General features: G+C 45.6%; 1 protein-coding gene across 3 annotated transcripts in view; it reads right to left on the reverse strand.

The window, feature by feature from the left end:
• PRDM10 (PR/SET domain 10) overlaps positions 1–24,147 on the reverse strand; it is a 44,858-nt gene that overhangs the window by 9,815 nt on the left and 10,896 nt on the right. For 2 of the 3 annotated variants that reach the window (XM_083162864.1, XM_083162865.1), the window contains exons 2-12: positions 16,032–16,215; positions 14,918–15,109; positions 14,713–14,772; positions 13,355–13,462; positions 11,764–12,007; positions 9,970–10,211; positions 9,527–9,730; positions 9,180–9,252; positions 8,174–8,291; positions 4,339–4,459; positions 2,025–2,252 (exon numbers count right to left, since the gene is read on the reverse strand). In XM_083162864.1, coding sequence (XP_083018990.1) covers positions 2,025–2,252; positions 4,339–4,459; positions 8,174–8,291; positions 9,180–9,252; positions 9,527–9,730; positions 9,970–10,211; positions 11,764–12,007; positions 13,355–13,462; positions 14,713–14,772; positions 14,918–15,109; positions 16,032–16,100 — 1,659 coding nt within the window. In that variant the 5' untranslated portion in view covers positions 16,101–16,215. The remainder of the gene's footprint in view (positions 1–2,024; positions 2,253–4,338; positions 4,460–8,173; positions 8,292–9,179; positions 9,253–9,526; positions 9,731–9,969; positions 10,212–11,763; positions 12,008–13,354; positions 13,463–14,712; positions 14,773–14,917; positions 15,110–16,031; positions 16,216–24,147) is intronic. The other variant, XM_083162866.1, reaches the window with a different exon arrangement.

Here is a 24,147-nt window from a genome sequence, read left to right on the forward strand (position 1 = left end):
TGTTAAATAGGCCAATGGACCCGATTTTTCATTGTATACCCACCCTTATGGGTATTTTACATGTGAAAACGACAACCCGAAGCGTGGCGAGCCTGCGAGGGACGGCGGTACGTGTCCTCCGACCTTTTCATACCCCCACTATCCACGTCGGCGTGGAGTTTATTTTATATAGTGTGACGAGCATAGCGAGCGCAGCGAGCCCCGCGAGGGGACGCGTAATACCTGTGAAGCAATGCTCGCTGCGCTCACCACGCTTCGGGCTCGGTGGCTCGCCACACTATATAAAAATCACCTCCACACTGACGTGGATAGTGGGGGTATGAAAAGGTCGGAGGACGTGTTCCGCCGCCCCTCGCGGGCTCGCCCCGCTTCAGGTTGGCGTTCATCGTGCGGTGGCGTTAACAATGGGGGGGGGGCATTTGACCCATCAGGGTGGGTATATAATAAAAATTGGGGTCTGGGGGGCATTTAACATTGGGCCCAATGTAAAATCAGTTCTCATTTTACATTGGTTCCGATGTAAAAATCGCATCGATCGCATGCGATGGACGCGATTCTTTTGGACCCGATGGATACAATCAAAATCGCAGGTGCCGTGCTAGGAAAGAAGTACCTTTTGATACTACTTAAAATTATGGGGGATCTACAAACGAGAAGACTGAAGACTCGTCACTTTGGATGCTGCCGAGAAAAAGCGATTTTCCTCAAATTAGAAACAATTACATATTATTCAATTACTGTCGGATTATTCTGCAAACAAAATGCCGCAATTTTCAGAAGTTTTTATGGCGAATTAGAGTCGCCCAATTCAATGGCCGCACCAATTTTTTTTGACCGGTGATTGCCAGGTCGACCGTATTGTCGACCACTTTAGCATGCAAAGCATCTTGTAATGAGGCAGTGTTGGTGGTTTTGCATTAACCGTCAGGGAATATCCAGATTTCCCTTTCTGCTTCTAGAAAGGGATACAATGATAGCAGCCTGTATACAACCTGAAGCCGTTTGTATAGGAGTGCATCACAACGCACCAGACAACTCATTTAACTTCAGGAGACCAATGGACCTTGGGTGACAGATGTCGATCACACAATATGGTGAGCAACACAATACTTGGAACATAAGGTCTTCAATTCCTTGCCCTTTAGCGTAATCCTCAAGTATATGTCCAACTTATACAGTACCTCACCCTTTTCCCAAAAAAGTGCAAAAAGGATCCAACCCTATGCAACTTGCCCTGGAAGAATAGAAGGTCTCCTTAAAAAGGAGAAGTACATCTTTGCCAAACCTTGAACAGAATTGGTGCGACAGAGGTTGGATCTTCATGGGGCCAAAGCATTAAGCCAATAGGTCCTCTGCTAGCTGCCCTGTAAGGTTTCTAGCCAGAGCACCCACCTTCCAGTTTGGTATAGAGTAATGTTAGCAGCTGTACTAGTCCTGCAATGGTAGCGAGCAATCCACTTATACTGGAGCATAGTTAGGAAGACCAGGGAGTAACGTCAGATCTGTTCTCCACTCTGACAGATCTAACGGCTTAGCCAAGAAAACCGTAAATCAGAATAATTGACTTTTCAAACCTAGACTGCCCCATGTTCAAGTGTCCCCCTAGTGTCAAATTCCAATTACACCACACCTCTTCCTCTACAAAACTTTACTATTCATATCATGAAGACACTATAACGGGGGTAAGTTAACATGTGGCAGTTTAGCTGCTGTGAGACGACACATCCCAGCATCTTATGCCACATTATTGGTTTTTTTTTAGGACATGCTAACAGTGGCATGGCTTGCTGGAGTGTATAGTTGGGGCACGTGTTCAATACTGGTGACCTACAAGATTACAGCCTCGGTATGTCATATTAAACCTATCTATATTAGATTTTGTAGAGACAAAGATAGCTCCAGAGAAGACACATTTAGAACATCAATGAGAAGTAATTGGCGAATTCCTTGCAACACCGACCTATACGCACTAAATCCAGAACACTGACACGCACAGTTAGATCACCAGAAGCAATGCTTCTTACCCGTATCCGTTTGGCTCGTCTCATGTCTTCAGCTGTCAGTATGCTTTGAGACACAGTCGTTGGGGGCTGTACAGGTGGGATAGGCTGCAGAAGCTGGCTCTCTGTCTGTTGGTCCACCGTACCTTGCGTTGCTGCATCCAGAGATAGTTCAGACTGATCAATGCCATTAATCGCAGAGTGACCGGTCTCTTCAAACATCGGCCTTTTACTTTGGAACTGAAGAAGGTCCTGTAACAGAGACACGTATCATAGCAGCCCTTCTAAATAGCGGAGAAGAGGGCAAGTTGCCCATAGCAACCAGTTTTTAAGCTATCATTTTATAGAGTGTACTTCATAGATGCTACAGTAGCTGGAGGCTGATTGTTTAAAAGATAATGGGGAAGATGTAGCAAACCTAAAGAATGGACAAGTTCCTAATCGCAAACAGTAGTGCTGTAAACAAAGGATAGTGAGGAATACTATGAAATACAAGACTTTACCCTGCAATAAAAAGGTTTTAATAGCAATCAGTATTTATACTAGGGGTAAGTAACCAAATAGGAGAAATTATAAAACACAGGACATAGGTACCTTATCCATACCTGGATCAACAAACCCCAACACTGAAATATATCTAATAGACTTCAGTGTATTATGAACTACTCATAAGTGCCAAAAATAAAAAGTTTAGGTACTTGTTTCCTAGCACGGCGCCCAATATTTTAATCTTTACAATGTTAAATGCCCCCCCATACTCAACGCCACCCCCACGATCAACGCCAACCCGAAGCGTGGCGAGCGCAGCGAGCCAGTGAGGGGCGACGGAACGCGTACTCCGACCTTTTCATACCCCCACTATCCACGTTGAGTTGATTTTAGATAGTGTGGCGAGCGCAGCGAGACCCGCGAGGGGACACCGATTACCTTACATGTATTGCGCGTCCGCTCGCCATGCTTTGGGCTCGTATTCCGTGTCCGCTCGCCACACTTCGTGCTCGGTGCCTCGGTGCGCTTGCAACACTATCTAAAATCAACTCCACGCCGACGTGGATAGTGGCGGTATGAAAAGGTCGCAGGACGCGTACCGGTTGGCGTTGATCATGGGGGTGGCGTTAAGTATGGGGGGCCATTTAACATTGTAATGACCCATCAGGGTGGTTGTACAATCAAAAATCGTATACGATCGCATCCTATGCCATTGTATGGCATACGATGCGATATTTTATTGTACAGCATCGCATAACATCGTATACGATATTTAGTGTTATGGTATGCGATGGGCGCCGTGCTAGGAAACAAGTACCAAGGTTTATAATATAAGTAAAATGTTACTGTAAGTAGTATTAAAATATGCCATAAAACAGATATTGTACAGATTTCATTGTAGAGGTAAATACGCCATATAGCCATATACAGTAAGTAGTTATATGGGATACAGTGAGAAAAATAACCCCAGGCTGACAGACAGAAAGAATATTGGGTGTGCACAATGCCCTCCAATCAATAGGAGAGTAGTCGGTATTTAAAATAGTAGTAAAATGTTATGGTACTTGTTTCCTAGAACGGCCACAATCGTGAGTGATCGTGGCTCTTAATTAAGGGACACGATCCTCACGATGTGGCCGATTTTTTACAATTTTTTCCCTTTGAATGACAGAAATCGGGTCAATCGGTCGGTCGCGACCAATTAAAATCGGCCGCGATGCGACCGACCGATTCACCCGATTTTTCCTTAGACTTCAATGTTAAAAAATCTTTTAACATTGAAATCGGGAGGATCGCGTCGGTCTTGTGCCATTATAATGGCACAAGATGAGATGGACTTGATTAAGTCCATCTCACATAGGGAAAAATGATAAAAAAGGTGAAATGGGCCAATATGACCCATTTCACATTTTTTATGTGCCCGCCATGACCCCACGATAGACGTCAACCCGAAGCGTGGCGAGCGCAGCGAGCCCGCGAGGGGCGGCGGTGCGCGTCCTCCGACCTTTTCATTCCCCTACTATCCACGTCGGCGTGGAGTTGAGAATATATAGTGTGGCGAGCGCAGCGAGCCACCGAGCCCGAAGCGTGGCGAGCGCAGCGAGCCCCGCGAGGGGACGCGTATACCTGTGAAGTTATACGCGTCCCCTCGACCCCTCGCGTCCCCTCGACCACAACGATCTAAATCGTTGTGGCCGTGCTAGGAAACAAGTACCAATGTTATATCTCTTAGCGGAAGGACAACTGGAAGCAAATGGTAATGAGAGCAGAGACAACTGACTTGCCATCAGTAAGTAAAGGATGAGGGGCAGTATATGCACACCTTATGTACAGTGCAATGCACAATTACCTGACTTCCAAGACCACACTTATTGCCGCTGATATCCAAGCGCATAAATTTCGGAGGCCGTCCCGGTCGCCTTCCGGATCCAAATTTCCTCCTTGTTCTACCGCGTCCGCGCCCCTTTGATCTGTTATCAGCAAAGTGTAATAGGACTCAGAATGGTTACTCATGTCCAAATGAAATTTACTATGGACTTTTATATACATGTTCATATAGTGTTCTTTTGTCACATAAGCCCCCATAGCCTCTGCAGTTCAGCTACTATAAATTTCTCCTCATTTTGCAGATCAATAGAAATCATTACAGAGGAATTATTGTATATGTAACAAGTAGGGCTGGGCTGTGGGGAGGGGAGTTACACACATGCACATACAGTTGTGCTCATAAGTTTACGTACCCTAGCAGAATTTGTGATTTTCTGGCCATGAGTCAGAGAATTCGAATGATAACTCCCAAACTATTCTTTCACTCATGGTTAGTGGTTGGGAGAAGCCCTTTATTGTCAAACAACTGTATTTACTCTTTTTAAATCATAATGACAACAGAAACTACCCAAATTAACTTGATCAAAAGTTTGAACACAAACAGGTTTGGATGGCTACTAAAGGTAACCATCCTCACCTGTGCTCTGATTGCTTGTATTGTGTGTGTGTGTGTGTGTGTGTGTGTGTGTGTGTGTGTGTTTGTGTTAAAGGTCAGTGAGTTTCTGGTCTCCTGAAAGACCCTTGCATGGGGAAAGCAAAAGAATTGTCAAAGGATCTGCGGGAAAAGGTAATTGAACTGTATAAAACATGAAAGGGATATAAAAAGATATCCAAGCAATTGAGAATGCCAATCAGCAGTGTTCAAACTCTAATTAAGTGGAAAATGAGGGATTCTGTGGAAACCAAATCTCGGTCATGTAGACCAACCACAACTGCCAGGAAAATTGTTCGGGATGCAAAGAAAAATCCACAAATAACTTCAGCTGAAATACAGGTGGTTTGGTTGCTTCAAGGTGCACAATAAGGAGGCATTTGAAGAAAAATGGGCTGCATGGTCGAGTCGCCAGAAGAAAGCAATTACTACGCAAATGCCACAAAGCATCCCGCTTACAATACTCCAAACAGTAGTCAACAAGGCCTATGATGAAAGGTACACCATTCCTACTGTGAAACACAGAGGTGGATCGATTATGTTTTGGGGATGTGTGAGCTACAAAGGCAGTGGAATCTTGGTCAAAATTGATGGCAAGATGAATGCAGCATATTATCAGAAAATACTGGAGGAAAATTCGCACTCATCAATCCTGAAGCTTCTGCATGGGACGTACTTGGACGTGCCAACATGACAATAATCCAAAACACAAAGCCAAGTCAACCTGTAATTGGCTACAGCAGAATAAAGTGAAGGTTCTGGAGTGGCCATCTCACTCTCCTGACCTCAATATCATTCAGGTCAGGTTCACGTCTTCCAGGCATTAACATCCGGTGGGAGCCGAGGATGCGCACTGACACGGAGCTCCATTTTCCCACCCAAGGAGTTCCCCCATCCTCGGCCCCCGGAGAAGTGTGGTGGAGGCGGAGGGGGATGGACAGAGAGGGCGGATGGAGAAGATCGGAGGAGGCGAGGAAGCTGGAGGCAGAGCACGCTAGCTCAGTCCTCCAGACTGATGGGTCAGCCGGAGGCTGTTTGGGTTGGTTGCCCGCTCCATACCCGGGCAGCGGCAGTCCGGGCCTAGCAGAGGCCCCACATCTACATCCACCAAGCAGCCTCGGCTAGTGGACCACGAGCGCAGCGGCAGAAGAGGACCCCCGTCCATCCCGCGACCTACTGTGAGGTGAGGAGGATCTGGCTGAAGGCACCAGCAGCGCCAAGTCATGGCCCCAGGCTCCCTGGCTCAGCACCTCGCAGGCCGGTAGGAGAGGAGGCCTCTGCTCCAGGAGACACCAGCAGACGCTCCCTTCCCTGCAGGCCCACACCCGGGCCCCTGCTTCACCTAGGAGATGAGGCCTCTGCCCCTGGATGTCTCACCAGCAGTTACCACCCCCCCAGCTAAATTGGAAGTGATCAGGCCTGCAGGCCCCAGCCGCTGACCCCCGCACATGCGGGAGCCCTCTATTCTGTGGCGGCGGCCCTCACCCCCACCCCCAGGGAGGAGGTACGAAAAGACTATCGGGGCAGCAGCATGGAACTCAGCACAGGGAGGGTCCAACTCCAGCCCCAGTCCTCACTGACTCTCCCCAGGCATAAGTGACTCTCCCTCCCCCCTTCCCCCCTCCACCAGAACCGCAAATGGCTGCCTCGGATCTGTGCCCTCAGCCATATGTAACCTCGTCCCTTGTGTGAACTGTACGGTCTCTGCTATAACTGTGATGTCTCTGCTCATACGGCTAACTTCCAGGCTGCTGCAGCGACCAGTGACGCTGCTGATGGCTGCCTAGGCGCTGTGCAGCCTAGTGGGTATATGTTCTCTGTGTGCCAGTATACTGTCCCTGCTTATATGGTCACCTACCTGGCTGCTGAAGCGACCAGTGGCGCCACGGATGGCTGCCTAGGCGCTGTGCAGCTCGGCGGGTATGTGTTCTTTGTGTGATACTGTTCTGTCCCTGCTTATACTGCTACCTACCTGACTGCTGCAGCGACCAGTGGCGCCGCTGATGGCTGCCTTGGTGCTGTGCTGCTCGGCGGGTATGTGTTCCCTGCATGTAATGTATGTAATGCCCCCTCATCCCTGCTCGATGCTGCACTGTATAGCCACAAAAAATTGCTAGTGTGCGCAAGCACACATGGCCAATAAAGTTCATTCTATTCTATTTTATTGAGCCACTCTGGGGAGATCTCAAACGTGCAGTCCATGCAAGACAGCCAAATAATTTACAGGAACTTTTTGCCAAGACAAATGGGCAGCTTTACCATCTGAGAAAATAAAGAGCCTCATCCACAACTACCAAAAGACTTCAAGCTGTCATTGATGTCAATATACAGGGGGCAATACACGGTATTAAGAACTGGGGTATGTAAACTTTTGATCAGGGTCATTTGGGTAGTTTCTGTTGTCATTATGATTTAAAAAGGGTAAACACAGTTTGACAATAAATGGCTTCACCCAACCACTAACCATGAGTGAAAGAAAAGTTTGGGAGTTATCACTCATATTGTCTGACAAATGACCAGAAAATCTAATTCTGCTAGGGTATGTAAACTTATGAGCACAACTGTACAATGGGGGTGGAAATCGCTGCTACTTACTTGGAAGCGGCAGCAATACACAGATAAAATAATGCAGTAAGGGGTGCCTGGCATAAGTAGAAACTTCCTGTATGCATGAGTGATTCGCTTCACCTGTGACACCATCGGCTGAAAATTGTCAATCAACTGGTGCCATACTATGGTCCTAAATATTCATGTACAGAGAGCCAGCACAGAGCACCAGACCTCCACACCCACTGTACAGAGAGCACCAGGCCTCCATGCCAACTGTACAGAGAGCAACAGGCCGCCACACACACACACACTCGGCCTTATTCTACTTCGCTCTTTCTTACACAATCCTTCTTAGATGGACAAAACCATGTGCACTGCAGGTGGGGCAGATGTTACTTGTGCACAGAGAATTAGATTTGGGTGGGGTTTTACTTCAAAGTGATATCTATATTGCAGTGTAAAAATAAAGCAGCCAGTATTTACCCTGCACAGAAACAATATAACTCACACAATTCCAATTCTCTCTGTACATTTTACATCTGCCTCCCTGCAGTGCACATGGTTTTGTCCCTCTAAGAAGGATTTTGTCAGAAAGAGTGAACTAGAATAAGGTCCACTGCACAGAGAGCCAGCAAGGAGTAAGAGCCTTCTTTACCTGCTGAAGAAGTCCAGTTTCTCATCATGGGAATTTAAGTGCTGCTGTAGCTGTTCAGAGCTCATGAAGCGGCGGTTACATTCATAACACGGCCAATTCTTCTCCTGCTCCCTCAGAACTACGGATAAAAAATGCACTTTGTTACCAAGAAAATACAAAGTGCCCAACATATGACAAATACAAAGTGTTTGTTAACAAATGCTACATATGAGGCCATCACACAAGACAATAGTAATTGAGACAGTGGCCAAAAAATTGGACCTTCCAATAGACTCACTGCCGTATAGTCAGTCACGGTCATAATGGTTGACCTTATCGGTCAAATCTGGGAAGCATTTCTATATCTGGCACAAGATGCTAGACCAATTGGGATCCTAAAAGAAGGGCCGCAGAGATTAAGATCAATTTCAAGTCCTGAATTTATGCAACTAATGACTTATGGATGTTATTAGCCAAACCACGATGGGAAGGTATCGTTTCTACCCACCAATGCTGCCAGGCCTAGCCACTTTTCTTACTTTTGTTCCACAATAACAGCAAGGGTTTGCATTTTAGAGGACAATCTTCTACTCCTCAAGATCAATTAAGAAGTAAATAAACTTGGTCAACTAAAGCAGGTCGCAGGAAATAGAGCAGTTTTTTGGTCAAACCCCTCATTTCAGTCCAAGGTAGTATCCAGATTACACTCAAATCAGGGAAGGGTGATCTCAAATTTAGGCTAATGTTGGCCCCCAAAGAGGAGAGATTTCTGCTCTTTTGATGTAGACAGGACCTCAGAGGACCCATGTTGAGAGGACTTTTGAAGCTTTGAAAATGGATAACCTTTTAGATCTTCCGATTAATAAAAGAATGTCTGGACTAAGGTTTTACAGATTCAATGCTTCTGATGCTACTTCTGGAAGGTGAAACATTTAAATGCCTAAACACCAATGGCTCATGGTTCCAATTGCTAATTTATGGCTATGAAGAAAAGAATGTAACATAGCAATATCCCAGCAGGTCTTACCCTTTCTTTCCTCCTGCGATATATTGTGGATCTTCTGATTGACAAATTCCGCATAGGAAGCCGCAAACCAAACCTGCAGATACAACAGGCAAATGACTGATTAATTCCTATGTGACTGGTCAGGCTACAAATCTGCATTCTCTACTGTGGGGTCATATTCCCAGTACAACAACCCTTTCACTGTGAAGCTACACATGCCCATCACTTTGATTTGTGTTGAATATTAAATAGTGGCACAATGCCAGCTGTTAATTGGATAATTTCATGCTCTCCGGTCCTGTCCGAGCTGCCACCCCCAGATTTCCCATGCTTCTAGTTTAATGGTTAGATAAGGTGAAGTTCCGCACCCTGAGCTCCTGCTTGGGTTCAATATTCTTAATGGTGGTATAGTAGATGTGTTGGCCATACTGATAGGCCACCAAGTTCTGCTCCAAGTGATTCTGGGCTGGCCGTACAAACATCATCCAGTTACAGAGACTCTCCTCCGATAGATCAAACCACAGGTCTTCCTGAAAGGTGTCCTGGGATTCCAAGGTATTATTCAACAGCACCTAGAAAGAAAAATTACCCTGTTGTGACAAGATTCCTTGGTCCCCTTCACCCAAAGTAATCCTAAACCCACTCATTTATTCTCATTCATCATTCTCCTTCCCCACAATAAGTCCTCCTCCCACAGATTTCTGTACCTTCACTGTACCAAGCTCCTTAGTGACCTGCCCAAGCCAAGAGCTCTCATATTCCACACTTCATCCTTGTAACTGCCGCCCCCTCCAATTGTGTGCTCACCAACCTGCAAATGAATGTAGCAATCCTTCAGCTCTGACTTTTTAACTAGCGGTCCTTCCAGAGGCCCGAACTGGGTGCGTTTGGGAATCCGGCGCTTGGAGTAAACCCCTCCGAGGAACCGGTCGATATACAAGACAAGGGGCAAACTGGCTCGTGCTCGGGTTAGAACAGGACGGTTTGGAATTGGATGGAGGGCTCCATGTTTAGGGCACACCGAGGGGTGAGCATTATTGCATTCCTCGCACCCTGCAATACAGAGATAAAGCGGTTACATAGACACCAACCGCATCACAAACACAGAATGAATAGGTCACTGGCTACCTGCTTTATAAATGAATCAGACATTTAGAACTTGGAGAGGTTATAAATAACTTGTGCTCTGCCACACACGTTAAGTGTAACCGCATGCAAACATCAGATCACCTAATTATAGTCATAGTATGACAAAATACCGGAGTATCTTCTAGATGCTTGGACAGATTTGCTGCCTGTAATTGTCTGCTGAAAAATAGTGCCGGAGCCTTAATAACGGAACTTTGGCCGTATTGGCGGACTGCAGGAAATATGTAGGGGGATCAGGGTCACGTGAACATACCAGGAAAAAGGGACTCCTACTTACTGTAACTCAGAGGTCCTCAGACTATTTTGCTCTGGGACCCCATCAGACAATACAAATAATGACAGGACCCCAGCAAGTTACTGCAGAAGGTCATCACGTCACATGTGTAGTCAGCAGACAGCACATACATGGCAGCATTGTGGAGCCACAAAATGATATGAGGAGTCTAAAATAACAGACAATTCAAAAGACTCCTTGAATCACTGACTTATCTTCGAAAAGTCATCAGCCTGATGATCAGCAACATGGAGCCGCGACCCAATGCTGAGAAGGTCGGGACCCACAGTTTGAGAAGCGCTGCTGTAACTACAATTCAGCATATGTTCCTCATAAAGCAACACCAAAGTTAATATTACTATGAGCCAGTCTGGTAGGGTGCTTTTCATACATCAGCAGATTATAGAGCTCCCTGCAGAGCTCAAACCCACTGAACTCAATCTTACGGCCGGTCTGACCATTGCCCCATTCCTGCAGTCACCCTGTATATGCTGCCTGTGCACATACTGTATAGCTCATGTGATAATCAATAAAAACGTATGGAAAGCACTGATAATCGTGTTGCAAATGTAATTAATCAAAACGCTAAATAAAGGGTTTGCCCGCCTGTACTGCTCTGAGGGAGTACACAGTACAAAATTGTATTCCACACAATCCTTATCAGTATGATAAAGGAAAACCAATAAAAACTTAAGCCCAACAAACTATAAAACAAAAAGTTTAATAGAATATTCTGATAACAGTACAGATCTGAAGCATTAACCAACCTGGTCAGGAATTGCTTATACTCTGCTTCCTTTAGCACAGCGGTCCCCAAACTGTGTGATGAGGTACCCTGCGGTGCCTTAGGACACTTGTAGGGGTGCCTTGGAATGGTGGTCTAGGACCAATGTATTCATATTATTTATGGTGAATGCAATAGGCAAAACCAGTGCTTGTGGCTGCCAATTATAAAACTATTTAGACACAGAAGCAAACCTGGGGCCAAATGTAATATGGTGAGTTTCAGAAAGAGAGAGATTTCGGGAGAGTTTTCCCATGTTTTTTAAAGCAGCAATCAATAACATGGCAAAAATCAACCTGGTTTTGCAGTGTAATTGATTGCTGCTTTAAAAAAAAAAAAAAAAAAAAAAAAAAAAAAAAAAATCGGAATTTAATCAAAACACCACCTACAGAACTCACATAAGTCATTAGGATCAAAAGGTCGTGGTGGATCTGGTTCCCATTCAGCTCCATCTGAGTCCTCGCCATCTTCCTCTTCTTCATCCTCGTCATCATCATCATCGTCGTCCTCATCATCGTCGTCATCTTCCTCCTCATCATCATCGTCGTCCTTAGCTTGTGAATGAGCATTTGGGCCCTGCAGAGTTGCCATGTCTGTCTGGTTCTCCACACCCTCCACAGGAGGCAAGCCCCTTTCATGCACCTGAATGAATGACAGTGATGCCTGAATGCCAAACCAGGAGAAGAACACCTTCCATAACTGAGACGCTAGTTTATTTAGGTAAGGTAAGGTAAGTCACAGGCAAGTGACACGTCCCAATAAATAGGTGGAAAATAATGGAAGGGTGTGGGGAGCTAAAGAGGGGGCTATGACGATCCTGGGGATAATACGTATATAAAAAAAGACAGCTTAAAGAAAACAAAAAATGTAACCCCTTGAGTGCCAACTTTGTTGTAAGAGATGAGCAAAATATCTGCTAAAAAAAGTTCAACTCCTAGCCAAAGATCTGGAGGCCTACTAGCAACAGAACAAGAGGCCTGCCGGCCATAGAACACTACTGCATGGATTTGTATTTAGTAAACTATATGGATAAATGTTTACAAGTTCCATTACACAGACAGGAACTATCGCCCAGATTTATCTGACTCTGCTTCAGCTTCCCACACCAATACATTACATATAGATAATGGACATCATTATGTCCATTTGCAATTTCATATAAGGCTGTATATCAATGCACTCCTGTAATTATTGTGCAGGATGACCACTCTATGATTGTCATTAGAAGAAAACCGTTTGTAATTTAATATTAATGTACTAGTATCCAGTTGCCACCCACACTTAAGCGTTATACAGCAATAATAAAATGGGAATTTGAACATTCATCTATTACAGAGGTTACCTCTGCTTTCCGTTATTATATAAAGGCACATGGCTACTGACTTATCCTGTACATAAACCACATGTACAGGCTGGAAGCAAAGGGAACATTTAGGATTGGTTTCACACTTGCTTTTTTTTGTTCTATAAATGAATATTTAATTTCACCTTTTAGCACGTAATACAGTTCTTAATAAAAGAATAAAAGACTTAAAATGGCCTATTCAGCATCATGGGGAGCAGGCAGAACCTGGTGTTTGTGGCTGTATTGTTTGTCCTACACAAAGAGACAGAGCGTAAGCTGCGTGCTCGGGGCATAACGAGATGCTGGTTGCTGCTCTGGCTGCAAGTTGAGCGTGGGATCAAAGAAAAAAGGATTCAATAGTAAAGAGCTGCTGCCCCAGGAGAAAACCTTTACGCAAACGATGGTCACTCCTACCGCTCTTTACATCGTTCTCAGCCCTACATGCCAACCTCATCAGTCACCACATGCAGCCAGAGCTTTTATAATATACTGATGACGGTGGCAAGAGAGTAGGTATGGCTGTATGAGAGTAATCCGAGCAGCATTGGTACTATGTGTCGCAAGTAATCGTAGGGCATCCGGTGATCGTCATGTTGCATGGCTCGCACTCCTATAACAAGATAAGCAACACACTGTATGGTTACCTGTGACACTGGCTCCAATGACATGGGCTGGGTAGAATCGGGAACGCTGCTGAGCACAGCTAGGTTAGCAGCATTCATGCTCTGGGCCGCAGGCAGCAATACGGTTACCTGTGATACAAGAGAAGGCGTAAGAGTCACAAGTCACCTGGAAAGGGGGGGGGGGGGGCTCTGGTGTTGTCGGGGTAAATTACAGTCCAGGGACCCATAGCAACTACTTCGCTCTGACTTTGAGCAACGAAGACTGGTAATTGCAGGTATCCCATTGGTTACTATATTGTGGAGAGGCCACTTCTGGGTAGGGATGACCATCGAGGATTATAGATCAACGATTGTTTATGGCAGATTTCGATTAGTTTTGCCATCGATGGGGGGGGGGGGGGGGGGGGGAACTTAAATGTCAAGCTTAAATGAAGCATAGTTTCATTTTTTATCCCCCCCCCCCCCCAAGGTGAAATGACATAGGTCCACCCCCAACACCCGCCCCCGTATTTTGATTGGTCTGTGGGCCAATCAAAGAAAATGGATGACCATCGATACGTAAAAACATTTATGGTCATCCATTGAATAGTGCTACACTATCTATGGCCAGTTGCACTTTTGCCATCGATGGCAAAGGCCATCCCTACTTCTGGGATGAAAGGGTATGCTGTCATTAGGGTACAGTCAAAAGGGTGACCAGAATTTGTCAACAGGTCATCACATATAAAAGGTCAACATGGGTTGTTCATACTTTACCATCCCAGTAGATATAGCCAGAGAATAATGTGCCGCGAGGCACTGTGCCCAAAGCATAGCGAGTGCAGCAATCCATGCGAGGGGACATGGTACACTAATACAGCGTCCATATCGACATTGACACCCCAAAAAAAAAAAAAACACATGTTGACCTTTTCCCACTTCGACCATTTCTCATGTCACCCTATTTAAGGTGTCGACCAATAGTCGTCAACTTAGACACGGTCAATCAACCAATCCACACCCGGATGCAACAGCATCAGAGCTCAGCGGCCATGCGGTATGCCGAGTGGTTTTATGTAAGGGCAATCATGTACAAGGCACTTGGCATGGTCATTGAACGGACGCTATTACATCCGGCCCCTAGAGTCAGACATAACGGCTTCTCAGACATTATTGCTGCAACAAGAAAGTAACATGTAACAAGCAGTAGGGCAGGGATGAGGAACCTTTGGCCCTCCAGCTGTTGCTGAACTATGCCAGCATACACCGATACAGTTCTGCTATTTGGCCATGCTAAAACTGTAGCAAAGCATTCTGAGATGTGTAGTTCAACAACAGCTGGAGGGAAATGCGCATCCCGCAGTCACAGCAAACCAGCGCTAGCAATAAAGGACTGGTACCTGTTGGGTTGTGGCATCCTGCTGAACATAGGCCACCTGGGGCTGGTCTGTGAACAGAGTCTAGAAGAGATCAGATCACCAAGACGTTGATATAGGCAAACAAACATCATTAATAGCATTAGAATAAACCTGTATATTGCAACATAAAAACAAATCTTAATACAACAGCACTAATCACACAAGGGAATAATCATGCCACATCTACCTGCTGAAACTCTTGGCGTGCCCATACCTGTGACCCATCCACAGGGTGGATGTACACCAGGGTGTGTTCGGAAGCATCCACCGACGTGAACGAAGAAGCGTCTGCCGTGTACACCACCTGCTGTGAGGGGCGGTCCTGGTCATCACTATACACAATCTGTGCCACAGTGCCCCCATCTGGAACAAAATGCACCTGCAGGCGGAAGCGCAGGAAGATTTTATAGAACAAGCGTCCTTTAATTCCAATAAGTTATGTATCTTATTGCAGATGAAAGGCTCATATCTCACACTCGGAACAGTTACAGAAATATCATCTCTTAAACAGTAAAATCATCTTGAATTATGAACCAAGGAGGTCATTCTAGTTGGCTCAGTAAACAGAGCTAGCTCGCTTCTTAGTAAGCCTTCTAACCCCACTGACGGACATAAAATGCACACCCCCACCACCCGAATGTACGCACAGCACTGCGAATAAATTATTTGCATATACATCCATTCGCAGGCTAGAATGCAGGCCCAAAATCATTCGATGGTCGCCGAGCATCAAATGATTTCTACAGTTCTCATAAATTTAAGTTAGTCTCTGATGACTTAGATTTGCGGCATCCTGCTTTAAGAACTGGGCGGGCAGCTGACGTCAGGTTCAGTCATCAGCCCACGTAACTGCCCACGTTCGCATGTGGACGCCAAGTGTTTTTGTGGGTACGTCCAAGAATTGCAGGACGTTCGCATACGAACACCTCCAACCCCTCCTGTGCGAGCGCCACAGAGACTATGCAAGTCTTCAAAGGTGCCCGCACTGCAGGCCTGCATATGCGAATAAGCGCAGTGCTAAAACATCGGTCCCTGGTGCGACCACACCAGGGACCCGACAAACCAGAATGACCTCCCAAATGTGAACAAGGTAACCTAAAATGTGGAGGATATGGGCAAAGGGAAAAATATAGGACTATCGTACAATTGGTAAATACCAAAGTTTCATACAAGCCTGACTCCTATTCAGTAAAGGAGTGAGGATGCAAGTAATTTCCGCATCGTTAGCTGTTACTGAAGCAAAATGGTTAGCAAATTGGTTAGACAGTGTTAGTAGATATGCAACAATCAGGTAGCTTTACCTGTGCTGTGCTAGGCTGCTGATCCCCAGCAGGTGGCCACACATGTGCATCTTCCTGTTTGGAGTCCATTCTCTTTAAGGCTCTGGGCTAAAGACCGCTCTTTGGTACAAAAGCTTAGTCGGAAGATCTCATCTGTCCACAGTGTCTAAACTCAAGCACGGTGTGGTTTCTCTGGGCAACATGGCTGTAAAGAACACATATTGATTGATTAGGGTTTAGCTTTCAGTATGCAAGACCGAACAAACCTACAGTAGGTAGGAAGAAACCAGCCAGACACAATGGAAACCAGAATGAAGCGGCGTGAGGTAGGGTCACATTCATTGCCGTAGGTTGGGTTCCAGACCCCTGCTGTAACAGCAGAACATGGCCTATTATTCATAAAGGGTAGGGTCCCCTTTATAAAAAATGTTGAACCCATTGTATGACCTACTACACTATAAGGTCTTTTTCTGTATTTTTCTCATTGCATGTACGAGAAAAAAGGTTGTTTTCTTCCGTCTATATAGCCCGCCAGCTTTCCAATACTGAAACCTCACACATGTATAATTGTCAAATGGATTAACATAGTTGGCGCAACCACAGGTGGTTTTAATCTGTCTTTTTCTTGTATTCTTTGGATGTGTTTGGTGACATATCTTGTATTTCCACCAACGGCGCAGTGTTGCCTGTTATTTTTCTGTTTTGTATGTTGAGCATATCAGTCTGAAGGTGAAAACAAAAATGCTGAAAGAATCAATGCTAAAAAAAAAAATTGATTGCCATATTAGTGATACACCAAATAGTGGGGCCCTACTATTCTGCTTTATTTATATGGCGCCACCAGGGTTCTGCAGTGCCCAGTTACAGAGTACACATAATCAAACTGGAAAACAGCAACTTACAGTTGAAGACAATACAGGACGAATACAGGGTAAATGATTATGGGAACATCAGCCGATTGCTGCAACATAAGTGTCCAGGTGGCAGCAAATAGCATGCAAGTAAGGATAAGCACATGAGGTAAGAGGTCCCTGCTCGTGAGAGTATACATTCTAAAGAGGGGGCAGACAGACAGGGGATACCAGTTAGGAGGAGATTGCCGTAGTCCAGCCTGGATATGATCATTGAGTGCATAAAGGCCTTACCGATATAACTTATAAAAAAATGCAGATTGTACAAGGCCCCATACACTACTGCAACTTTTCTGAGCCTCAAGTCGCATTCCATTTCCCTTGAACCTCCCCAGCAGTCCTTCCATTCAATTTTGTACTTTATGTGCTAATTTTGCATGCGATTTTGCTGATGGGCTATATGCTGATGGGCTATATAAAGCAAATAGATTGCAGGTGATAAAAGCAGCAACAATGTGCACCCAATGCCTGCAATTCTGATTAATACTACATGTGCAGCAGGTCCGATCTCAGACCCCGACCTGATGCGCAAGGGACCGAATATTAAACACGTGCGATATTGCAACTTTTCATCTGATTTCTCAGCCCGATCTATCAAAATCGGATGAAAAGTGGCCAAATAGCACCTTGATCATAAACATAGAGTTACATAGTAGGTGAGGCTGAAGAAAGACTTGCGTCCATCTAGTTCAACCTATGTTTATAGTATCTTATCCCTTGTTCTATAGTATGTTCCGATATTTTAAAGACAGATTTTTTTACTTATTCGTACCCATGGATGTTTTTAACCAATAAAGGTTTATCCAACCTCATTTTAAACATATTTATAGTGTCTGCCGACACCACTTCTCCAGGAAGAGAGTTCCAAAGTGTAACTGTTCTGACTGTAAAGAAATTTGTTCTTCTAGATCAGGGGTGTCAAACTCAAATTCATCAGGGGCCGCATCAGCAGTTTGGTCACCCTCAAAAGGCCGGTTGTATCTGTAGGTCCCCCTGTATAATTATAATGCCATGACACCACAGGCTGCTCCCCCTGTATAATAATAATAATGTCATGACACCACAGACTGCTCCCCCTGTATAATATAATAAAAGTAATGCCATGACACATAAATGATTATACAGGAGGAGCAGCCTGTGGTGTCATGGCATTATTGTTATACACGGGGACACCTCAGGAAACAGCAGATATATATATTTTTTTTATTGTGAGTGTGATCCTCATCCTCACTTACGGTTTCTCCATCTGTCCTGCAGCGGCTTCCAGCTTTTCTTCACTGCTTGCTGCGGCCACACTGTCCCCGACTCCCGGTCCAGCTTCCCTGCCTGCTCCTACTTCTCTACAGACGCATGGGTGGGCAGCGTCATCGTCATGACGTCCCCACCCAGTGTCTTTCACTGCCAGGCATCAGAGGGAACAGGCGGCCGGGCCCTCCTCCACATACATATGTGCCTACAGGAACATGGCCACCGACAGTGGAGGAACAGGTAAGGCAGACGTGGACGCAGCACACCTGTTTTAGACACACTGCCCCTGCGTGCTATCTCCTCGCGTGGGCCACATGATGATGTCTGGCGGGCCGGATTTGGCCCGCGGGCCTTGTGTTTGACACCCGTGTTCTAGATCAACAAAATCGTTTTTCTTCTAATCTAAACTCGTGCCCTAGATTCCTGTCTAGCAGAAAAAAGGGTGTTTGACAGTGCCCACTCATCTAGATTGTCAAGATCATTTTGAAGCGTGGTGACATTTTCTGATGATTTAATAACTCTGCTCAGTTTTGTATTGTCCGCAAAGATGGATACATTGCGGAGTAACCTTATCCCAATATCCTTAATAAAAATGTTAAATAAAATGGGCCCTAGAACCGAACCCTGAAGCACCTCACTTAGTACTCAGTAGCACACGCAGGGGTGGGGGGGGTTTCTGAGTACCCAGAAACCCCCCCAGGAGTCTAAGGGTCCCCTCTTTCTATGGGTACAAGAATTTTAAAAATCGGCCCTTGGGAACCGGAGATATCTGACTTCAAAACAGTGGTCCCCATCCAAGCCTGTTAATTGCTCTTCCCGGTCAGATATTTCAGGTTCTGTCTGACTTATAGTTTCTCTGAGGGTATATTCCAAAATCTGGGACTCTCCCCCTTTGATGGACACTAGTAGCTTGTCTCTACTGTTCCCAGAACCAGAGATATCGGCCTTCCAGCAGCTGGTTACTGCTCCAGCTCCACACACCTGGTATGTAGTTTTATATTCTCATTGGCAGATTGCTCTGCCTCTTGAACTCTGATCCCCTAGTCCCCAATACCATTTGGTAGGTGGGATTCTCTAGATTTTAATTCCATTAAAATCTAAGAAATGTATTTCCAGTAACTGGAGATATCTGCAGTCAAGCAAGCTGTCCTCCCACCAGAAAATTATGAATAATAAGCCCACTCCACTATACACCCCTTCTCTGCGTATTAAACATCCTTTACCACCCTGGAAGTTATGTATCAGGGCCCCTTCATTCAGCCCAATGCCTGCTTCTACCACCCCATCTCCCACCATATGTGCAGTAAAGGGGTAATTAGTGGAAATTACTGATCCAGGCCCTACATGCTGAGCGGTTGATATAATACCCCCTACCACCTGCGGGACATCAAAGCTTCCCCAACCTCTACAGGATCGGTAGGGGCCCCTAAGTCTTAATCTCCGTGCTTTGCTCCGGCCCTTTTAGAAACCCCCTTTTGAAAATCCTGCGTTTGGTACTGGTGTCATATTCGATACGGCACTGTTCACGACCACTCTTTGTTCTCTATTACACAGCCAGTTCCCTACCCATCTACAGATATTTGCCCCTAATCCCATGTCCTCCATTTTATTTATCAACCTCTTGTGTGGTATGGTGTCGAAGGCTTTAGCAAATTCTAGGAAAATCACATCTACAGCATTTCCATTATCAAGGTTTTTACTAACCTCTTCATAGAAACCAAGTAGATTAGTTTGGCATGAACGATTTTTCACGAACCCATGCTGGTTATTACGGAGTAAACTATGAAGGTCTAAATATTGCTGGATACCATCTCTTAAAAATCCTTCAAATAGTTTAACATCAATAGTGGGTAAACTAACAGGTCTGTAATTAGCTGGATCCTCTTGTTTTCCCTTTTTTGAATAATGGCACTACCTCTGCTATTCTCCAGTCTTTTGGTACCTTTCCTGATGATAGTGAATTATCAAATATCTAATGTAGAGGGGAAGCTAATTCCATTAGTACCCTAGGATGAATCCCATCTGGCCCAGGTGTTATAACATGTTATAGTAACCATGGTGCGAGAAGTGGGATCTACTCTGCCTTTTCTGTAATTTTTCCCCGATTCTCTTTTCCAACACAAATATGACAAATGGGTACTTGTTTAGTTTTACGGCAGGCGATATATCGTATGCGGTTCGATGCAATTTTTTTAACCTGTTCATAACCCCACTATCCACTATGCATGGAGTTGATTTTACATAGTGTGGCGAGCCCGAAGCGTGGCGAGACCAGCGAGGGGACGGGGATTACTGCACTCGCCACACTATATAAAATAAACTCCATGCGTAGTGGATAGTGGGGTTATGAACAGGTAAAAAAAAATCGCAATCGGATCGCATCCGATATATCAGCCGCCGTGAAACTAAAAAAGTACCGATAAATGCAAGGAAAGCACAGAAGCCGCAGGGAAAAAAAATAAAAATAAAGAAACAACCAGGTGAGATTTATACTTTAGCGACAATTTACTTTTAGAGTCCCCTGAAATTCATTCAGTATGCAAAACTAAATGCACATGAGGGGTGATTTATAATTTCCCTTTAGAATCTGTAAGGAACAGCCAGTACAACGATAGATCACTTTTTTTTTTTTAAAGGCAAACATAAATCATTGCAATTCCCACTGTAGGTAGCAAATGGTTACAGGAATACTGGAGTAGGGATGGCTGTCAGTCAGCACTTCCTTCCATCATGGTAGCTGGCATGTACTGCAACACAAATCTTCTTTGTTTGGGAAACAGAGAGTGCTAGGCTGCTACACCGTCATGGTTGATCTTGCCTCACTGTGAGCCAGCTCACGTTTTATTAGCACATGATGAAATGACTGCGTGCCATAATAATACAGGATCCTAACAAAGGACTGCTGCAGGCGCCAACCAACCTGAGGTCATGGTCAAGCCAGTGGTTGGAAGCACTAAGGTGCAGGGTGACCTGGTAGAGTCGGAGAGCACATTTCTATTATGATTAACAGTATGGTTATGTGTGGTACAGCTCAACAGGGGGGATTCTGTTTGACTCACTAAGCGCCAAAGATTTGCTGATTAGAGAGTTTTCTAACACCGCCTGCCGGACATACCCCGCTCCTAACATCCCCGCCGGTTTGCAAATGGATGGGGTTGATATGGTTGCCGACCATCTAATTATTTTTACCGTTTGCATTCTTGACTGACCTAGGCTTGCGGTGTCTGGGTCAGAGAACGGAGCCGACGGACAATATTCTATGACATCAGCCACACACCCCCCGAAAGGCAGGTGTCCACCTTTGTTCACATGGGGACCCCCTGCGTTTTTCTTGGCACACCCACCGTTTTGTAGGTAAGCCCAAGAAACATAGGGCGTTCGCATGAGACTGCTCCCTGCCCACCTCCATCCCACATCCCTGTGCGGATGCCACGGCGACTGTGCAAGTTGCCCGCACAGAAGCCCTGCACATTCGTTAACAATCATAAGGGTAACATGAAAAAGGCGGACAAGAGTTTTTCACATTCTTTGGATGTCATTGTCGACACCTGAGCACAGGCGGAGATTTAGCCTTTGTGGCATATCACAATGAGAGCAGGTGTCAGGAGTATGGCAAACAACGGCCTAATACAGCACAATAGCCCTATAGATTGTAAGCTTGCGAGCAGGGCCCTCATACCTTTGACTGTCTGTAAATACCCAGTTTGTTGTGTCTCCTATTGTAAAGTGCAACAGAATACGCTGCACTATATAAGATACTGTTAATAAACAGCCTGCAGAGAGTGAGCACACAACTATGTCATATATACCCTCTCCTGGACTACACACAATTATGTAGAGGAATAAGGTCATTGTGCCTTTAGGTATCATACAGCGCTGTGCTTATGCAAGGCGGCCATTCAGGTGCGATATTGTACATTAGCAGCTGCTTAGAAGGGACACAAATCACTCCCTGTATGTCTCACACACACACACAAGCTCCGGCAGTAAGTTATGAGCATAGCATATGAGAAGCAATAAGAAGAGAGAGCAGCCAATTCCTTCAGGAGCCTCCCACGCAGAAAGTGGCACTCGCACCTGCCTGACTAATTCATTACATGATGGGAAGGGAACAGAACTACTCAGCCATTCTCTGCATGATGGATTCCTTATAAAGGGGGCAGCAAACCATGAGCCTGCACTATGCACAATCATTTCTCCGGCTGCAGCGTGATGCCAGGAGCCCTGTTAGCGCCCACAGAGAAAGACAGGACCCCTGCTACTTAGTTCCATACAAGACAGAAAGAGAGAGCGCCTCCTATCAGCTGTCAGTATTGGGGACCCCACCACACACACCTACCCCCCCCCCCCACGTAATAGCACATATGTGCAGAGCGTTCTGGGTGCGGAGCGAGTGAATGTGCTCCACTAATCTGGGTCCATTTCGACAGGTGCCCTCACCTAAAAAAAAAAAAAAAAAAAAAGAACCAACCCTCATGGTTCCTGTCAACCTTTTCAATGTCAACATTTTGTCAATGTTGATCTTGTACCTGTTGACCTTTTGGAGTCAACCACAACACTGTCGACCCTTTGAGCGGAAGGACACGGTTAGATCAATGCGTTTCTTACGGCCCCCATACACCTGGGCAGTGGTTCTCAAAATGTGGGCCGTGACCTTCTCAGCATGGGGATGCGACTCCCATGTTGCTGACATCAGGCTGATCACTTATCTAATCTCAGTCAGTGATTCAAGGAGTCTGTAAAACAGTTGAGTTGTCTTATTTTTACTCCTCCCATCACTTTGTGCCTCCACAATGCTGCCATGCATGCCCTGTCTGCTGCCTACACATGTGATGTGATGACCTTCTGCAGTCACTTGCTGGGGTCCTGTCATTATTTTTATTGACTGATGGGGTCCCTGAGCTATATAGTTTGAGAACCTCTGCACTAGGGCAACTTCCTCGAGCGGAGAAGTCACCTTAGAACAGTGGTTCCCAACCCTAGTCCTCAAGGACCCCACACAGTGCACGTTTTCCAGGTCTCCACCCAGAATCACAAGTGCTATAATTAGCTCCACCTGTGGATCTTTAAAAATGTGCATAAATAATCTGTGCACCTGCTGGGTGACCTGGAAAACGTGTACTCTTGGGGGTACTTGAGGACCAGGGTTGGGAACCACTGCCTTAGAAGATCGCATGAGATAGATCGAATGTGATCCTTTTTGCATCAGATATAGATCGCATGCAATCGCAGCAACGCCTGCCCGGCTCTAGATGCAATCCGACAAATTGCTTCTGCAGCCATTGCGACTTGTGGGCTCTGGTGCGATGCGCATGGGACTATGCATCAGAACTGCCATCAATCACATGCAATTTAGATGCTTTTCATGCGATTGATCGCCACAATCGCATTAAAAGAGCCCAAATCGAATGTAATTCGCCTATTGTATGGCTAGCTTTACAAACATCTTCCATTTCACAAAACAGAGTTTGCATCCAGCAGGGGGCGCCACAAGTACAGGCCATACAGAACTCCATAAAGGGTTACCTGTCTATTAACCACCATCGTGACCATTATATACGGCCCGCATCAGCTAGTGTCACCAATGCCAACCAGGCACCAAAGTGTAAGTAAGGGCAGCTAATCAGGAATTCCAAGCCTGTACCAATAGGAATAGCTGCCTTTATTAACACGGATCACCAAGCCCTCAGCCTCCCTCAATTTACGGTACAGAACAAGCAGCTACAGGGTCATCAACAGATTGCCAGGACCAGCAAATACATTGGTATCCGTCTGTTCTTTGCTGGCAGGGTGCCTCATTTTCTGCATGGATCCTATGTAGTTGTAATTGCAGCTCTGTGCAGTAACCCTGAGATGCACATGGCGTGCGGCCCTGACAGACACTTGGGCGCAGGGAAACCATTGGTCACTTGCATCCACAGTAGGTTGAGTCGGCACTAGGTTCCTATTATGCTAGCGCCAGAAAGCCACCGCAGGCC

Source organism: Crinia signifera, chromosome 19 (genome assembly GCF_055691185.1).
Source record: "Crinia signifera chromosome 19, ASM5569118v1, whole genome shotgun sequence".
In the NCBI taxonomy this organism is placed as follows: Eukaryota; Metazoa; Chordata; class Amphibia; order Anura; family Myobatrachidae; genus Crinia; species Crinia signifera.